This window comes from Cynara cardunculus, assembly GCF_001531365.2.
Source record: "Cynara cardunculus var. scolymus isolate 2C chromosome LG 9, CcrdV1, whole genome shotgun sequence".
Classification (NCBI taxonomy): Eukaryota; Viridiplantae; Streptophyta; class Magnoliopsida; order Asterales; family Asteraceae; genus Cynara; species Cynara cardunculus.
Window position 1 is genome coordinate 7,908,969 of NC_037536.1, and position 17,664 is coordinate 7,926,632.

Consider the following 17,664-nt stretch of genomic DNA (forward strand, 5'->3'; position numbering starts at 1 on the left):
TTTAATAATATAACATTTTATAAAGGTAATAATTAAGTATTATGTTAGAACTCAATGATTATTATAATTATATTTTAAATTTTTTAAATTTAAAATGAGTTGTTTATCGTGTATTTGATTGTGTTTATCTACAGTTAGTTACACGAATTTAGATATGAGATGAAATTGGATAGAGATGAACGTGTTTAAGAGTTTTTAAGAGTTTTAGCTAATTGCTTTATAAGATAGTATAGATATTAGCTCATTAATAAATTAATAAAAATCATTTTTTTTTCATTTTACTACGTTTCTTGATGTTTCTTTCCATCTCTCGTTATACTTCATCTAATATCTCATTTAATAGAAAGAAATTAAAAAGACAAATAAATGTCTTAATATGGCAACCGCTGTGTTATTGCATGAATTCAATTGAGATACCAACTTTTACATATTCAACGATGCGTTCAACGAGTTCTCATCTGCTGAAATTCTATGAAAAAACTCCATGATTAAACCATCTTTAAAAAATGAATCAAAATAGATGATAAAGTCCCAAGTAGAACCTAAAATCCACTCTCAATCGCAAACAGAGACGAAAGCAAGTGTTGGATTCAAAGCTGACAAATGGATCTTTTGCACATTTTCGTTAACACAAATTTTACTTATGCAAGAACCAAAGGTGTATATAGACAGGGCTGTAAACGAATCGCACGAACTCGAATGAAGGCTTATTCATGTTCGTTCATTTTACTTAACCGAACAAATGAACAAACACGAATAGTAAACGAACGAAAATCTTTGTGTGCGTGTTCGTTTAGAAATCAGGTGTGTTCGTGTTTATTCATGTTCGTTCATTAACATGCTAAACGAACATAAATAAATATTATTTAAATTCAAAGTACATAAATAAAAGATTATATATTAAATGTAATATATAAACAAACATAAACGAACGAATATAAACGAACGGTAAATGAACGAACGAGACTCTTGTTCATGTAAACGAACAAAAAATTTTGTTCATGTTCGTTCATTTATTAAATAAACAAACATAAGCGAACTTCTCACCGAACGCTTCACAAACAATTCGGTGAATGTTCAGTTCGTTTACAACCCTACATATAAATAAAAAAAAAATTTCCACTAAATGGGTAAACAACTAAACGCTATTATAAAATTACATATATTTACAAAAAGAATTAAAATTCTTGAGGGAGAAGCTTCTAGCTCCCATGTGGCTCTGCCACTAGGGGTGCTCACGGCCCGAGTTGATCGGTTTGGAGCCATTTTAACAACCCAACTCAATGTTGGCGGTTTGAAAATTTTCAACCCAACCCAACCCAAACAAAAGTTCAACCCAACCCAACCCAACCCGTTCGGGTTGATCGGGTTGTGTTTAAACAATGTAAAATCACATAAAAATAAAGRAAACTTTCCTTTRAAATACGACCGAYCATTCAAGATAATATGCAAGTTTATCAAATATTTAGATATTACAATAAAAATGTTTAAACCAAATGATAATACATCAATCAACAACAATAGTTTTAGACGTTTCCAACCCCAATGCTTTCGCTTTCTTGACGTTGAGGTTGGTCATGTCATGATTGTCATCTACAATTCAAAGCTAAAGTTAAGGTCGGGTTCATCGGGTTGTCGGGTTGGTCGGGTTTTTTTTGGGCCTGACCCGATTCCAACCCAATAAGGTCGGGTTGGCTAATTTTTTTATCGATCATGCATCGGGTTACCTCGGGTTGGGTTTTTTTTTTTTAAATTCGGGTTGGGTTGGTCGGGTTCATCGGGTTTTTGAGCACCCCTATCTGCCACTGTGCGGTGGGGGAACATGTCAGATAGGAGGTGGTGATACGTGGTTCGGATTCCTTATATGACGTAAAATGTCATAACTTTTTCTAACGGAGTTAAAGAGAAGGTACCAAATCTATAACAAAAATGAAAGCATACGTACTTGATTCATAATTTTTTAGGGTTAGGAACCCAAACCGTAACTTTCATGTAATTACAAGGACGAAATCTGTAATTAACTCTTTACTTCAATTGACATTTGATTTTGATCTTCCATTCAAGATCATCCTCTCTAAATCATCTCAAATAACACACCCCTCTTAAGCGGAAACACACATGGCCAAAACATATAAAAACGGACATCTTAATCATGCCCACAATCAGTCAAATGTCGCCCATCGTTATCTGCTCTCCTCATCTCTTCTGATAAAAAGTTGACATCCTCAACTTACTGTATACGAGACTCGAGGGAAAAAGATCCAAGAACTAAGAGGGAGGAATGAGAAGGAGCTTCACCAATAAAGGAAGTCCCTAAGAGGGTCGGTCATGCTCTTAGTTAAAGGGAACTACTAACGCTCGCTTGTCTTTCACTATTACTTTTATCGGGTAAAATCAGGGCTACAAGCCATCCACACCTATAATTCTCTGACGCTGACAAAAAAAAGCTCATATATATATATAATAAAACTACAAAAACATTAATACATACTATATCTGCTTGTAATCATACTATAAAAAGAAAAGACTAAAAACGTCTTCTAAGTGTAATACTTAAGGACCAACACCAGTCATTTGAAATGCTCTCGATCACCACCTCTTTTAAACAACTGTGGATCACAAGTAGAAAAAGGTCATATACAGATATAACATCATACTCTGTGATACGCTAAATAAAAACTAAAATAGTCCGAACAGATAAAATTTCCCATACAAAAGTAGCAAACATATGCAAAAAAAAACAATCATTAAACTCGTCATGTGACGTTTTGAGAAACAATTAAAATATAGTCAGCATTGTTTTGCATTGTTAATACTCGGATGATATGCGAAGTTAAAATACATCATGAATGATATAAATTCTCGAAGAATTCTTACGCACCCACCAAGATTTTGCAAACAAGAAGAAAAAGTTCGATGACACTCCAAGAATCTTTAAACTTGACAGATTTTCTAGACGTAGGCTTTTGTGATATCTTAAGGTTTCAGTGAGTTAGGATTTGTGAATCTAAGGGGTTGTTTACCTAACGTTTACTCGTGTATTACCAGCAAAAATCAACACTATCACTTACTTCTCTGGTAGGATTTTAGTCAACGAAATTATATCCACCATGATAAGAGTCATTGTCTTCACTTGTCGGGTAAGACTCTCAGTCACTGCATTCGCTCTTACAGATAAGATTCTTGGTCATTGCCATATACATCCGATAAGGTAATGTGACTTAGTAAACGCTTACCCGGGTAAACATTTAGTAGACGGCCCCTAAAATAGTCATGGTAGACAGTGACAACTTCTTACTGACCATCACCAAAGGTTATTGATACAGATACCTAGGTTACCAGTAAAGTTCAAGCTTCTAAAAACACTGTTAGGGAATTTATTTGGTTAATGAAAGCCTATAATAATATAGGAAAATGTATTTATTTAGTCATTCCATTTATTAAGAGTAACAAATTAATTTATTACTTCAAAAAAATAAAAGAGTTCAAAACTTTTTATTTTCCACAAACACTTGACCCTTTTTTATTAACCATACGTGTCCGACCAGCTAGCCCGTTCCTCTGCTAATTTTCCAAGGTCTTTGGAAAAACATACAAGAAAATTCCGACTCGCTTTAACAAGACTCGAAATGGTGACCTCTGATAAGTTAACCCTACAAGGTTAACAACTAAATCTCTAATACATGAATGTCAAAGCAGGAACAAACTCATAAATTTTTTCAAACGGTGGCACCATTTGACTATGAGAAAAATATATAGTGAAATTTTTTCAAATGGTGGCACCGTTTGACCATAAGAAACAAATATACATAACTTTTTTTCAAACCCTGACACCATTTGACTAAGAAAATGACACTCATAAAATTCGAAGTTGGGTCTAGGATGGAATAAAAGCATTGCAAACCAACTCTACCAAATAAAATTTGTTCTCATTGTAGTTTCAAAATACATACCTTGACACACAACAAATTAACACGGTTGCACCTTTTACAAACCTAATTTTTTTTCCCGACAGATGAATAATACGGTGGCACGTGCCACCGTATGCGCCACTATAGGTGTGTCCATGTCAAAGTTTATCGTTCAATTTACCATATCCCAAACATTTCGTAAATGGGTATCACACCGAATTAGTAGATCAACAAGTTACCAATTAAAATTGTACAAACAAAAAATTTTGAAATTTTTCTATAATTAAAAAATATTGTATAGAAAATAAACCAAACTTGGTTATATATTTTAATACTATTTTCTTAGAAAAAGTCTAAAAAAACTCAATGGACTTTAATGTTCGGATATCATTTCACCAACGGATTAACGACAAATTTTAATTAATTATATATTTAGTTAAATTTTAACATTAATCTGTCACTAATTTAATCAATTTATTTTTTATTTTTTTAATTTAAAAAATCACCAATGAAATATGTTTTATTTTTAATCAAAATAAATTTCATCCGTAATTCTTTTTAAATATTTTTTTAATTTGAAAAATTATATACAAAATATATATTCTATTTTTAATTAGAATAAATTTAATTACTAATCCTTTTTAAATCATTTTTTTTTCTAATTTGAAAAATTAGATATATTTACTAGATTCGATCACGTGTATTACACGGAGTAATTTGAAAAAAATTAAATCATGTCAAGAACTTATTTTACGTCATGGAAAGTACGATGTTACTTCAAACTTGTACTCTTGAAATAACTCTGAACAATAACTTTAAAAAATAACTCTTCAGACTTGAATTTAGAAATTGAACTATATCAATCATTAGTTAAAATAAAATTAACCTTAGGATAAAATTAAATTTAGAAATAAACTATATCAATAAATTGAATTTAAACTTAGAAGTAAATTTAGAATGACTATTCATAATTGTACTCTTGAAATAACTCTGAAGTAAAACACATCAGACTTCAAAGCTCTTTATAGGCAAGCCAAAAGCTCTGTATGCACTATGCAAAGGCTCTGCATGGTGCTCCGTCTGAAAAAAAGACTTTAGAGTTCGGATGAGCTAACTCTGAAAAAAATGCCCTTCAGATTTATACTCTGAAAATAACTCTGAAGGATAATTCTTCGGACTTGTACTCTTGAAATAACTCTGAAGTATATAAAATCAATCTCACTAAATCAGAGTTCAGACTTTTAAGTCTGAAAAAAAAAGACTTCAAAGTTCAGACTTCAGAGTTCGGGTGAGCTAAGTCTGAAAAAGACAACTTCAGAATTCAGATGAGCTAACTCTGAAGAATGACTTCTCAGACTTTATACTCTTCAGACTTGTAGAAGACTTCAGAGTTCAGACTTTTAAGTCTGAAAAAGAAGACTTCAATATTCAGACTCCAGAGTTCGGATGAGCTATGTCTGAAAAAGCAAACTTCAGAGTTTGGATAAGCTAACTCTAAAAAATGACTTCAGACTTGTTCTCTTGATATAACTTTAAAGTAAAACATTTCAGTAAATTGAATTTATAATAAAATGAAGTTAACCCTAGAATAAAATTGAATTTAGAAATTAAACTATATCAATAAATTGAATATAAACTTATAAGTAAACACCATTGTTTTTCCAAAAATCAGTTACCACATAAATTAATTAACTCATGAATAAAATCAATTGTATCCTAAATTAGCGGGATTGATTGAATAAGATGACATATGTCAATCAAATGTATATAATTGAACTATTAATGTAAATTGTGTCTAGATAGGTTCAAATGAATCTAATTGAACCACTAATGTAAATAAGAAAACCGACTCACCAGAAGATAACATATGTCACCCAAGTTACTTATTTATCATAAGTATAGATTTTATTATTAATTAAAATAAATTTCATCAATACTCTTTTTAAATATAAATATATTTTTGATATATTTGTTTCATTGTATAGATATATAATTTTTTTAAAATTTTTTTGGTTAAAAAAATTTCAAATACTTGAATTGTTTAAAATATGAAAGTTCATTAGTTTTTTTCTAATTTTTTTATTATTATTTTATCATATTAACCAATCGTATAAGTCATAAGAATGTATCTAATAAGTTTTAAAAAGTTTAAAGACTTATTTAATATATTTTAAAATATGCAAAGAATTATTTGCTTTAAAAAATTATTTATGAACTTAATCATTCCAAATAATAAAGTCAATTTAGTTTTTTTAAATTTTTTTCTATTTTCTTCGTTTAATAATTATTTAACTAATTAGAGTTTGTTAAGCCTTAAATAACCGTTGTTCGATTACTATAATGAAAAGAAAAAAAACGGGAATCCATTACCAGTGGAAGAAAAAGTCCGTACAACATCATCGTCGTCGTCTATCGGCGTCCATCTGCGATCCCCACATCCTGATTTTGAGCTGCAACTCCGTCACCGCCGTTAAAAACCTAACATTCTGAACCGGCGTCAATATCTCCACCAACCGCTCCGCCGTCCTTGACCTCAACATATCGGCGTTCGCTAAAACCACCTCCATCTCGCTTTTCAGTGTCTCCATCACCGATTCCATATCTGCCGTGTCGTACTCCCCATCCACCGGCAAATTATCCTTCCTCGCAACCTCAACAATCGGTGGCGCCGCCACACTCTCCTGAATCCTAGCCAACTCATTCTCCAGTTCCCTCTCCTCTGTCTTCATTTCCACTTTCAACGTCTCCATTCTCTCCGACTGTTCCTTACTCATATCATCCACCGATGCAGCTAAGATCCGAAACGCTAATCCAGGTTTAAATCCAGCGATCCAGAAAAAACTCTGTTCAAAGGGCGAAAACCACGGCGGCGAGAAAACCAACGACACGTCATAATTCGCGATTCGAGATTTCTCCTCGTAGTACTGCTGGTAATGCTCAAGAACACGAGCAATCAGATCACATAGATCTTCATCGCGCGATTCATCACAGATTCGCAAAGCCGATCGGAGCTCTTCCAGGTAATGTTCCTGACGAACTAACCATCCTTGAAAGAAATTCTCAAACTCTCTTACATTTATGTTAGCTGTTCTTCGTGATTTCGCCGCCATTTCCACCCAATGAGTGAAGATGAAAACCTAGATGACCGGAAAATTCAGTTGAGCAATTTATATGGTGGCGGTGGAGGTGGAGGTGGAGGTGGAGGAGATATTTAGCGTGGTAATCTGGATAGTTCTAGAATCCGGTGAGTACAAGTGGAAGGGAGAAGGGAAGAGTGACACATGGAAAAACCATGGTGAGAAGGGAATTAAGGCACGAGTGACACGTAAGCGGCTTATCCACTGCGCCCCTTTTCTTTTACTTTTTTTTTCTTTTTTCTTTTTTCTTTTTTTTTTTTAAATGGAACCAGACAAATAAAATCTATAAAAAGAAAATAAAATATCTTCAAATTGCATATTTTAAACCGTATAAAATTGTAATGTGATGTCATTTATATCTAAAATCTCAGTAATAAAAAGTTCTAACATGTTCCAGATAATTAGTTAATTTTTTTTAAATAAATATAAAGTTAAATAATTATCTATATTACCTTATAAAACAAATTTATTGAAAGTTATAAAAATAATTTTTAATGCACAAAGTACGAACATTTATACACAAAATCTTAAAAATAATTCATAATGCATTAAATAAAACTACTTAATGCATTCAATCTTAAAATCTCTTAATTACAATTAAAATAACACATAATACAAGTTACTAATGCACATTATTACTTTTTATTTTCATGTTTCGAATATACTTTTGTCATCTTTCACTCATGTCTTCACCCTCTCATACCTCTATGTTTTCTCTTCATCCCTCAATGTGAGATTCAAACTGATATTCACCATGAGTTATTAAATTGCTCTACAACTCTCGCTCTCGATCTCTTGATTCTTTGCTCTTGGTGTTAATCAAATACATTTGTGGAGTCGTTTAAATATGTTAGATTTTAAACTGTCATACAATTTTTTCCATCGATAAATTGTAATTGGAACTATAACTCTTATTTATTCAAATTGTATTAATATGTAAAGATCAAGTGTAACTTATATCATCGTGAAATCTTTACAGCTATGAGTGTTGCTTTCTGAAAGTGATTTGGTATAAGTTGCAACAAAATTGAAGGTTCTTTATTTCAATCCTTATTTTGAAAAGTTTGATTTTGGCGTATACAATAGATATTTCAAATAAGAAAGTATAGCAAAAAAAAAACTCAAAAATGAATTCGTTCTATTTTTTAGCATATTCGTTTGAAAGACACTAGAATGGTACTCACATAATGCAGCGATATACATATTCAATTTAATGTTCGTTTTATTTTTTATATCTGTTGATAAATACGGTTTATGTGGTTTTGAGAAAGATGATGTTTTTACTTTTAAATAAAAATAAATTTGTAGACATCATAAAATTTTGAAAAATATATCGATATTAATATCAAATTAACTATTTAAAAGTTTTTTTTTTTTTTTTTGTACAATTTCTTTAATTCAATTTTTTTATTATAATTTAATTTAAGTCAAATAGTAAAGTAATTTATTTTTGGCTTAATAATAAAAAAATTATAAAGATAATGATTCTGTTAGAATTCAATAATTATCCTAATTACATTTTAGATTTTTTATATTTAAAATGAGATATTTATTTTGTATTTGATTATGTTTATCTGTAGTTAGTTATACGAGTTCAAAAATAGAACTTTAATAAGTTGTACAAACGTACAATTTACTTGTAACATTAAATTTTAAGTAATATGCATCAATACACGGTACTTCATGCATAAAGAATCATTCTAGTGTCTTTCAAACGAATATGCTAAAAAAATAGAACGAATTCATTTTCGAGTTCTTTTTTTGCTATACTTTCTTATTTGAAATATCTATTGTATGCGCCAAAATCAAACTTTTCAAAATAAGGATTGAAATAAAGAACCTTCAACTTTGTTGCAACTTATACCAAATCACTTCCAGAAAGCAACACTCATAGTCGTTAATTCAATTCATAAATTCAAAATCGTTAAAATTTACGGCTACCACCTCATTATATGGATACACAACTAGTTTATATAAGGGGTTGTTATTTACACCCCACCTATTAAAAAAGTCAAAGATTACCTATTAATAACATTAAATGATATGAAAATTTGAATTTTTCTCTCTCTTAATCTATATTAATTAAAAAATTTATTTGTATTATATATTAATCAAATTTAAATATTATAAGTATTATTATCTATTCCAAGTATTATAATTACTATAAACTAACAAATTATTATTATTTATTCCAAGTATTTTTCATCCTTACATCATGCAGGTACGTAACGTAGTTCATGTAAGTTATTTTTTTATCTGAATGTATTAATCAATTTTTAAATAATTTCATTTTTACATCATACATGTACAAGATGTAACAGGCGATGGAAACTGTGAATTTCGAGCGATAACCGTTTGTTTCGGTCGCCACGAAGATGAATGACCATCTATTCGATATGATTTAATGGAGGAGTTAAACATGTACAAGACAGAATATCTCGAGGTGTATGACATTGAACTATAACATCAACTTTATAACTCCTTAAACTTCTTTGAGCTGGACTCGTTTGCACCAAATGAGCATTGGATGGATGTTTTTGAAACGGGCATGTTGATTGCTTCAAGATACAATGTGATACTACATTCTTTAACAACTATAGGTAGTCTGACGTTCTTCCCACTTCGATCTAATCCTTCGTCGTGGTATGAGCATGTTGCTTTTATTATTGGGTACGTTAACGACAATCATTACGTTAAAATATCTTTGGCAGAAGGGCACCCGATGTCTTCTATCGTGCCAAATTGGTTTCGTTACAAATATGATTGCGCGACCACATGGGCTACTACGTACATGACCCGCATAAATAAGTACGAACAAATGTTATCTAGTAATCGTACTACGGAATTTATTTCATTTAATTTTCAGACTTTTTGTACTCTATTTGTTGATTTATCAATTAACTTATTTTGATATTTTTTTGTATTAAATAATTTTATCTTTGTAGTTTTAAATATTTATTTAGAAAAAAATACCTATATAAATTATTAATTAATTAAAATGTTAACAATACAATTATAAAAGCTAAAAATAATTTTATAGCTATTTGAATTAATTTGAAATAGTTAGTTGGCAAAAATTTATTATAAAACATAAATTTAGAAAATTAAAATTAGAAAACAATAATTTATAAGACATGAATTTTTGAAAAAAAATTAATGTAATTAATTGACTTTGACCTAAAATGTAGGAGGGGTGCATATATCCTCACCCTTTATATATCAGAATTATCTTTAAGATTGTGTATTTCATCCCCGAGTACCAAAGTCTCCATAAATGCAAGAAGTCATCTTCATCCTAAAATGCATATTAAAATGAGATGTACCAGATTAATCTCTGCATCAAACATGATTCATGCACCGGATCCCATCCATGAATCGCGTTTGATACGGGGATTGATCTGCTACATCTCATCCTAATGTGCATCAAATGATGAAAATCTCTTGTTATGTTTCTCATCTTAGCTTTACGAAGTTATTTGGTTGATTTTCTATTAAATCTTACATAGATAAAATTGTCCATATGTATTAATTTATCTGTATAAATTGAAAAACACATATATTTTAAAGGTTTTTCGTGTCCTTTAATTAAAAGGGATAAATTTAATAAAAACTTGGCTTTCTGTATAAACTTTTTCCTATAAAATAAATCAGTTTTTATATTATTAAATTATTATCAAACAATTATATATAATATACACTTTTGAAGTATTTTTTTTTGAAGATAATAATGAGTGATTTAAAATATAAAATTGGAGATCTGTGGGAATGGTTTCTTGGACTTTGTCTTGTGGGGACCGGGGACAAAGACAAATTGCATGGGTAATGGTCGCAAACAACTATTTATTGGTTTTTTTTTAAAGATATTTTTAAATAAAGTTTTTTTTAATTAAATCAATGATTTTTGCTGTGTTATAAACATAAAAATAAATGATTAACATTGATCTAAAAATTTAGTGATTAAGGGGGTGTTTGAGATTATTTATTTGAAACAACTCATGCTTTTCTATAAAAATACTTATTAACTTATTATAAATCAAAAAGGTTTAACTTCTTTAAAAAAAAATTATTACTGGTTTGACATAGGTATAAGTTGTTTATCCAAACATTCAAAAGTGCTTATTACCGATGTCATACCGAAATAAGTCAATAAGATCAAATATAAAGCTGTAAAAGATTTGGAAGTTGAATTAATGGCCCATCCAAATCAAATCGATTTTCGGTTATTCTAGTTTTAGGTCAAATAATTTGGTTTTTTGGTGTTTTTTTATTAGTTTAGTTAAATCAAATAGAATATTATATTATTATTTTATTTCATGTACTTTTTTGGGTAGTTCATTTATGTTCAACATGAATTTTTTTGGTATTTTATTTAAATTCGGTTTTATTGGACTTTATTCGGTTTTATTGGATTTTAATGAGCCTTATTGGATTTTATTTGGTTTTAATCCATTTTATGGCCTTATTCGGTTTAGTTAGGCTTTAATGAGATTTATTCGTTTTTACTGGTTCTTAATTCATTTATTGGGCTTTATTCTATTTTAGTGCCTCTTAATTGGCTTTATTCGGTTTTATTGAGCTTTATTCAGTTTATTGGGTTTTATTAGGCTTAATGGGCCTTATTGAGCTTTATTTGTTTTTATTGGGTTTTATTCGGTTTTATTGGGCTTAATGGGTCTTATTGAGCTTTATTCGTTTTTATTGGGTTTTAATTCATTTTATTGGGTTTTATTCGGTTTTATTGGACTTAATAAGTTTTATTCGGTTTTATTGGACTTAATGGGTCTTATTGAGATTTATTCGTTTTTATTGGGTTTTATTCGGTTTAATTGGACTTTATTAGACTTTATTGGTTTTTATTGAGCCTTAATTCATTTATTGGACTTTATTCAATTTTAGTGCGTCTTATTGGGCTTTATTCGGTTTTATTGACATTTATTCATTACTAATTAACTAGAAGGGTACTCATGCAATGCATCGAGACACATCTTGATTTCAGTGTTTCGTTTTATTCATTTTTTATGTCGATATAATACGGTTTTATGTGGTTTTGAGAAAATGATAATGCATTTATTTTTTAATAAAATATAAATTTGTAAATATCATAAAATTTTGAAAAAAAATATCGATATCGATATCGATATCAATATCAATATCAAATTAATCTTTTTAAAAGTCCTCGTGTTTTGATGTAATTTTCTTAATTAAATTTTTTAATTATAATTTAATTTAAGTTTAGTAACAAAAAAATTTAATTTATGTTTAATAATATAATTTTTAATAATAACTAAGTATTGTGTCATAACTCAATGATTATTCTAATTATATTTTAATTTTTTTATATTTAAAATGAGATGCTTATTCAATTTTTGATTATGTTATCTATAATTAGTTACACAAATTAAAATATGAAGTTTTAATAAATTGTACATATGCAAAATTACTTGTAATCTTAAATTTTATGTAATATGCATCAATAAACACTACTTCATGCATAACAAAATGGTTTTTAAGAGTTTTTGTCAAATTACTAATTAATTAATTATATTATTAATTATATTTATCAAAAAAAACATTTGAGGAATCATTCTGCAAATATTCACGAGTAAGGAAATCAGGAAGACTATTATCTGTCCCTTTTCTATAMACAATATTAAAATCAAATGGCGCTAAATGAGCTTGCCATCTAGCAAACATTTGCTTAGAAACATCATGCTTAAAATCTTTATTAAACATATATTTTSCAGATTGACAATCAGTAATAATTGTAAACTGTTGATTATATAAATCATCTTGAAATTTTAAAACATATTTAACAATTGCTAAAATTTCTTTCGCAGTTGTAGAATAATTCTTCTGAGCATTATTCCATTTGCCTGAACAAAAGCGAATAATATACATTTTACCTGATTCAGGATGGGTTTGTCTTAAAATACCACCATAACCCAAATCAGAAGCATCAGTTTCAATAAATTTATCCCAATTAGAATTGGCCAGAAATAAACACGGTAGAGTTTTGATCTTTTCTTTAATTGTTTGAACAGCTTTAGTATGTTGTTCATTCCAAGGTTTAGGATTATTTTTTAACCTTTCATATAAAATTGTAGTTTCTTTATAYAAATCTTTATAAAATGGTGCTACATAATTAACACTACCCAAAAACCTTTGTAATTGATTTTTGTCAGTAATTTCATCAGGAAATTTATTAGAAAAATCTATACTTCTTTGAATAGGGATAATATTCCCTTGTCCAATATTATGGCCAAGAAATCTAATCTTAGTTTGGAATAATAACATTTTTGGTTTTGATATAACTAAACCATTTTTTATAATAATTTTCTCAAACAAATATAAATGTTTGAAATGAGTTTCAATATCTTTTGAAAAGATTAAAATATCATCTATATAGACAATAATAAAATTACTAAAAGAATAAAAAATATCATTCATAATTTTTTGAAATTCAGAAGGAGCATTTTTAAGCCCAAAAGGCATAACATTCCATTCATATTGACCAAATGGAACATTAAATGCAGTTTTATATCTATCAGATTCATGTATCTGAATTTGCCAATATCCGGATTTTAAATCAAATTTAGAAAAAATATTTGCTTCATGTAAACGATCTAATAAATCTTTTTTATTAGGAATAGGATACCTAATCCATTTAAGAACTTTATTCAGAGGTTTATAATTAATTACCAATCTAGGTACACCTCTTTCTTTTTCAGCATGTTTATTAACATAAAAAGCTGTACAAGACCATGGTGATTTAGAAGGTCTTATTAATTTCTTATCTAATAAAGAAGTAATTTCTTTTTTACATAAWTCTAAATATTCTTTATTCATTTGACATGGCCTAGCTTTAGTAGGAATATTTTTCTCATTAAAACTATCTTCATAAGGGAGAGAAATAATATATTGTTTTCTTTCCCAAAAGGCATTAGGATGATCAGCACATATATTCAAAGTAAATTGATCTTGCAACAATTTTATTTTATCCTGTAATTTCGAATTATTTAATTGTTCTTCAAATGTCAATATTAATTTCTCTTCTTTTATATAATTTAATTGATTTTGTTTTAAATTAATTAATGTTTCAATTTCTTTTAACCATGATAATTGTGGTTTTTCAATGAATTCTAATTTGATTTTTTTATTTTTATAATTTCCAATAATACATATTTCATTAATATGTTCTATTGGATAAATAGTTTTTAGGAAAGGATTTCCTAGAATCAATTGATTAGCAGGCATATGTTCTGCATTTAACATTATAAATTTTTGTGGAATACATATACCATCTTGACAAATTTTTGCAATTATTTCACTTTTAACTCCTAATTTTTGTTGGGATAGAGTTCTTAAAACAGTAGTTGTCTTTTGACAATATTTAGTTGGTATTAATCCTTCTTGGATACAATTTTTATCTGCTCCGCTATCAATCATAGCAACAAATTGCTTTTTATAAGAGTTTCCAATTAAAAGRTTAATATTTGTATACCATTTATGTGATTCAAATCCTTCTAGGGTTTGTAAAAATTCATCATTTTTATCATATGATGTGGATGGAGAAACATTATTTATTATATTATTATTTTCTAATTGAGTAACTCTGGATTTTAAATCAGAAATTTCTAATTTAAGATTCTTAATTTCTTGATCATAATCAGATTTAATTGGTTGTTGTAATTTTCTTTCTTGTAACATCTTATTAACAGTCTTCATGGAATAAGGTTCATTAATTATTTTTTCTTTTTTCTTTTCTTCTCCTAATTGATCTATTATTTGAGATCTTAATTCTGGATCTTTAATCAATTTTAAGGCAGATAAAACATCACTATTTATCATATTAATAGTTAAATTGTCATCAAATTGTGATTGAATTATATATACTTCATCTTCAATTTTATTTTCTGAACATTCACCTATATTTTTACATGTACAGTCTTCTTCTTCAGAAGAACTTTCTGTTGAGAAATTATCAATTTCTTCTATGGAAGATTCATAATCAGATTCAGATTCATTTGAAGAACTAGTTGATTCTATTACCGCAACTTTCTTATCTTTTTCTTTATCAAATTTCTTAATAGATTTACATTTATTAGCATAATGACCTTTTTTACCACATTTATAACATGTAGGAGATTTCTTCTTGGTTAATTTTCTAGTTGATTTTCTTTTATTCCTGTATTGTTTTTGATTTTCAGATAGGAATTTTTTAGTTCCTTTTTTAAATTTTTTCTTATATCTAGAAGTTTTGACTCCTTCTATTCCAAATTGATCACAGAATTGACCTAATTGTTGTCTTTCATTTAATCTTTGCTTTTTAATTTGTTGATTTAATTTAAGTTCATTACATAARGCTAAACCTTCTTGTATGCATTTACCTATTAGACTACCATAAGAATGTCTATCATAAGGAATTTGAGAATCATTACCTCTAAGAGCTTTTCTAACTCTTTCAGCAAATAAATGAGGAAGACCATCTATAAATTTCTGTTTCCAATAAATAGAATTACAGTCTTTAAGTTCCATAACTCTACTTAAAAAAGTATCTTTATACCATCTAAATGATGTTAATGTTTTACATTGTAAACCATTCAATAAGGTACGGATATTTTCAGAATTATTAGTCCATCTTCCGGTAAAATGTTCAATTATATTAATTAACAAAGTATAAACAGCATTAGAAATAGGTTGATCATTTATTATTTTACTAGCATTTATAATATTAAATTGATCTTTTTCAGATAAATAATTATCCCACCAGCCTTTAAGTTGGCCAGTAAAACCTGCTATTATCATATGAGCAATATTAATATCATTATTTCCTGCATTTTTAGCAATAGTRCTRTACATAACCATTCTATGTGTCATATTATAAATTTGTCTTTCTGTAAGACCATCAATATTCCATTCATAAATATTTTTACCATGATAATTAGTATTAGGTAATTCTTCTAACTCTTCATGTAAAACATCTTGAGGAGTTGGTCTAGGATAATAATACCTTCCCATTTGAGGTTTAGTTGCATATTTTTCAATCTTATTAATTTGATATTCTAGATCCGATAATTCTTCATCAGAATTTTCATTATTTAAAGTATTAATATTCAATTTTGAAATTTTTGATTCAATATTGGTTAAGACTTCTTCTAGTTTAGATGTATCCTTTAACTTGTAATTTTTTATTTCAGGTGGCGGTTGAATTGTGGCCATAATTTTATCCTGTTTAGATACAGCTTCTATTTGTTTTCTTTTATTAAGAATTTCATTAATATTATCAATCTTATCAAAAAACCATTCTCTAAATGGTTTCCATTTTTCTTGATTAAATTCTTGACTGATATGCAGTCTTGCAAAAGAACCTTTAGAAAAATCAATTACATCATCCATCATATATATCATACTGTCCATTATAACTCAAAATTCATTTCTGAGGCAGTAGGATCCTCATCTGTTTCAACAATATTATTGTTAATTTTTAAATGTTCTATTTTCTTATTAATTTGAGATGTTGAAGCAATTTGAGAAGTTGAAGCTCTAGCTGGAGTTTCAATRTGATATTCTATAGGTGATATAAAAGACCTAGTCGAAGTAGATCTAGATAATGATTTTTCCAATAAATTTTTAGAATTCTTTTCAAATTCTATCTCAATATTACCATCTGGTGTTTGTATTATATTAGTTATTTTATTAGTAGTTTGTGGTTTTGGAGGAACTATATCTTCTAAAACCCAATGCTTAGGAAATTCAATTTCATCCCATTTTATGGCTCTTAATGTTGTAATTTTAGAAGTATCTAGATTGCTTTCTATTAAAATTGTTTCATTATTCATCTTTTGCCATCTTTTACATCTGGGATTCAATGTAACTAATGGTCTATAATATACTCTATAACATACTCCTATTAATTCAGATCCTGTATTGTAATTATAACCATGTGTTTTAACATTCAAAGTTAAAGCATCTAATATATTAACATCAGATAAAGATAATTGTAAATTAGGATAAACATTAAAATATACTGGACCATGAGCCAAACTAGTTTGTATAATTCCCATCAAAGATTGTTTCCAATTTCTATTACGAGCATCTCTTAAAACAGCCAAAATTGAATCAGGCAAACCTTGTAAAGTTAAAGGTTTAAAAGCAACTTGAATTAATCCTATATGAAGGTAATTAAATTTTTCTTGATATCTAATAATATCTGCTTGATTTAATAATTTAATAGTCATTTCATTTTCTTGCATAGAAATATTTTCTTCAGTAGTTTTAACTGACTGAATAAAWCCTAATTCTTCAAAAGTACCTAATTCATATAAAATTTTAGTTGTATTTTTGGAATTGTCCATTTATTTAAAAGATCTAAATTCTTTGGAAATTCATATTCTTCAATTAAGCTATTTTTAACATTATTTTTAGTTTTTTTATGAAAAACTTGAAACAAATTCATATAGATAAAATGTGTTAAACAATCTCTAGATTTCAGAAAACAAATATACATGGCTCTGATACCATACAAGGGGCTTCACACACCTTTTCCTGATTAAACCACATATTAATCGAGTCATGAGGTTTTCAAATCCAACAATAATCTGTAAACAAAATGATAC

The 17,664-nt window shown here is 28.3% G+C and overlaps 1 protein-coding gene across 3 annotated transcripts; it reads right to left on the reverse strand.

Annotated features, from left to right (window-relative positions):
* Positions 1-1,842: 1,842 nt before the first annotated feature.
* Positions 1,843-7,157, reverse strand: LOC112517623 (protein DOG1-like 4). 3 transcript variants are annotated; one of them, XM_025124970.1, is made up of 2 exons: positions 6,282-7,157; positions 1,843-2,609 (listed from the first exon to the last, which is right to left on the reverse strand). In XM_025124970.1, exon 1 carries the CDS (start codon positions 7,019-7,021, stop codon positions 6,308-6,310), a length of 714 nt encoding a protein of 237 aa, XP_024980738.1. In that variant the 5' UTR covers positions 7,022-7,157; the 3' UTR covers positions 1,843-2,609; positions 6,282-6,307. The 3 variants fall into 3 exon arrangements, with proteins under 3 accessions (XP_024980738.1, XP_024980740.1, XP_024980739.1); XM_025124972.1 differs by lacking the exon at positions 1,843-2,609 and adding an exon at positions 4,850-4,991; XM_025124971.1 differs by lacking the exon at positions 1,843-2,609 and adding an exon at positions 5,327-5,368.
* Positions 7,158-17,664: the final 10,507 nt, after the last annotated feature.

What these genes read in the sequence shown, in the direction of transcription:
- LOC112517623 (XM_025124970.1), bottom strand. Translation starts at nt 7,021, where the DNA reads ATGGCGGCGAAATCACGAAGAACAGCTAACATAAATGTAAGAGAGTTT.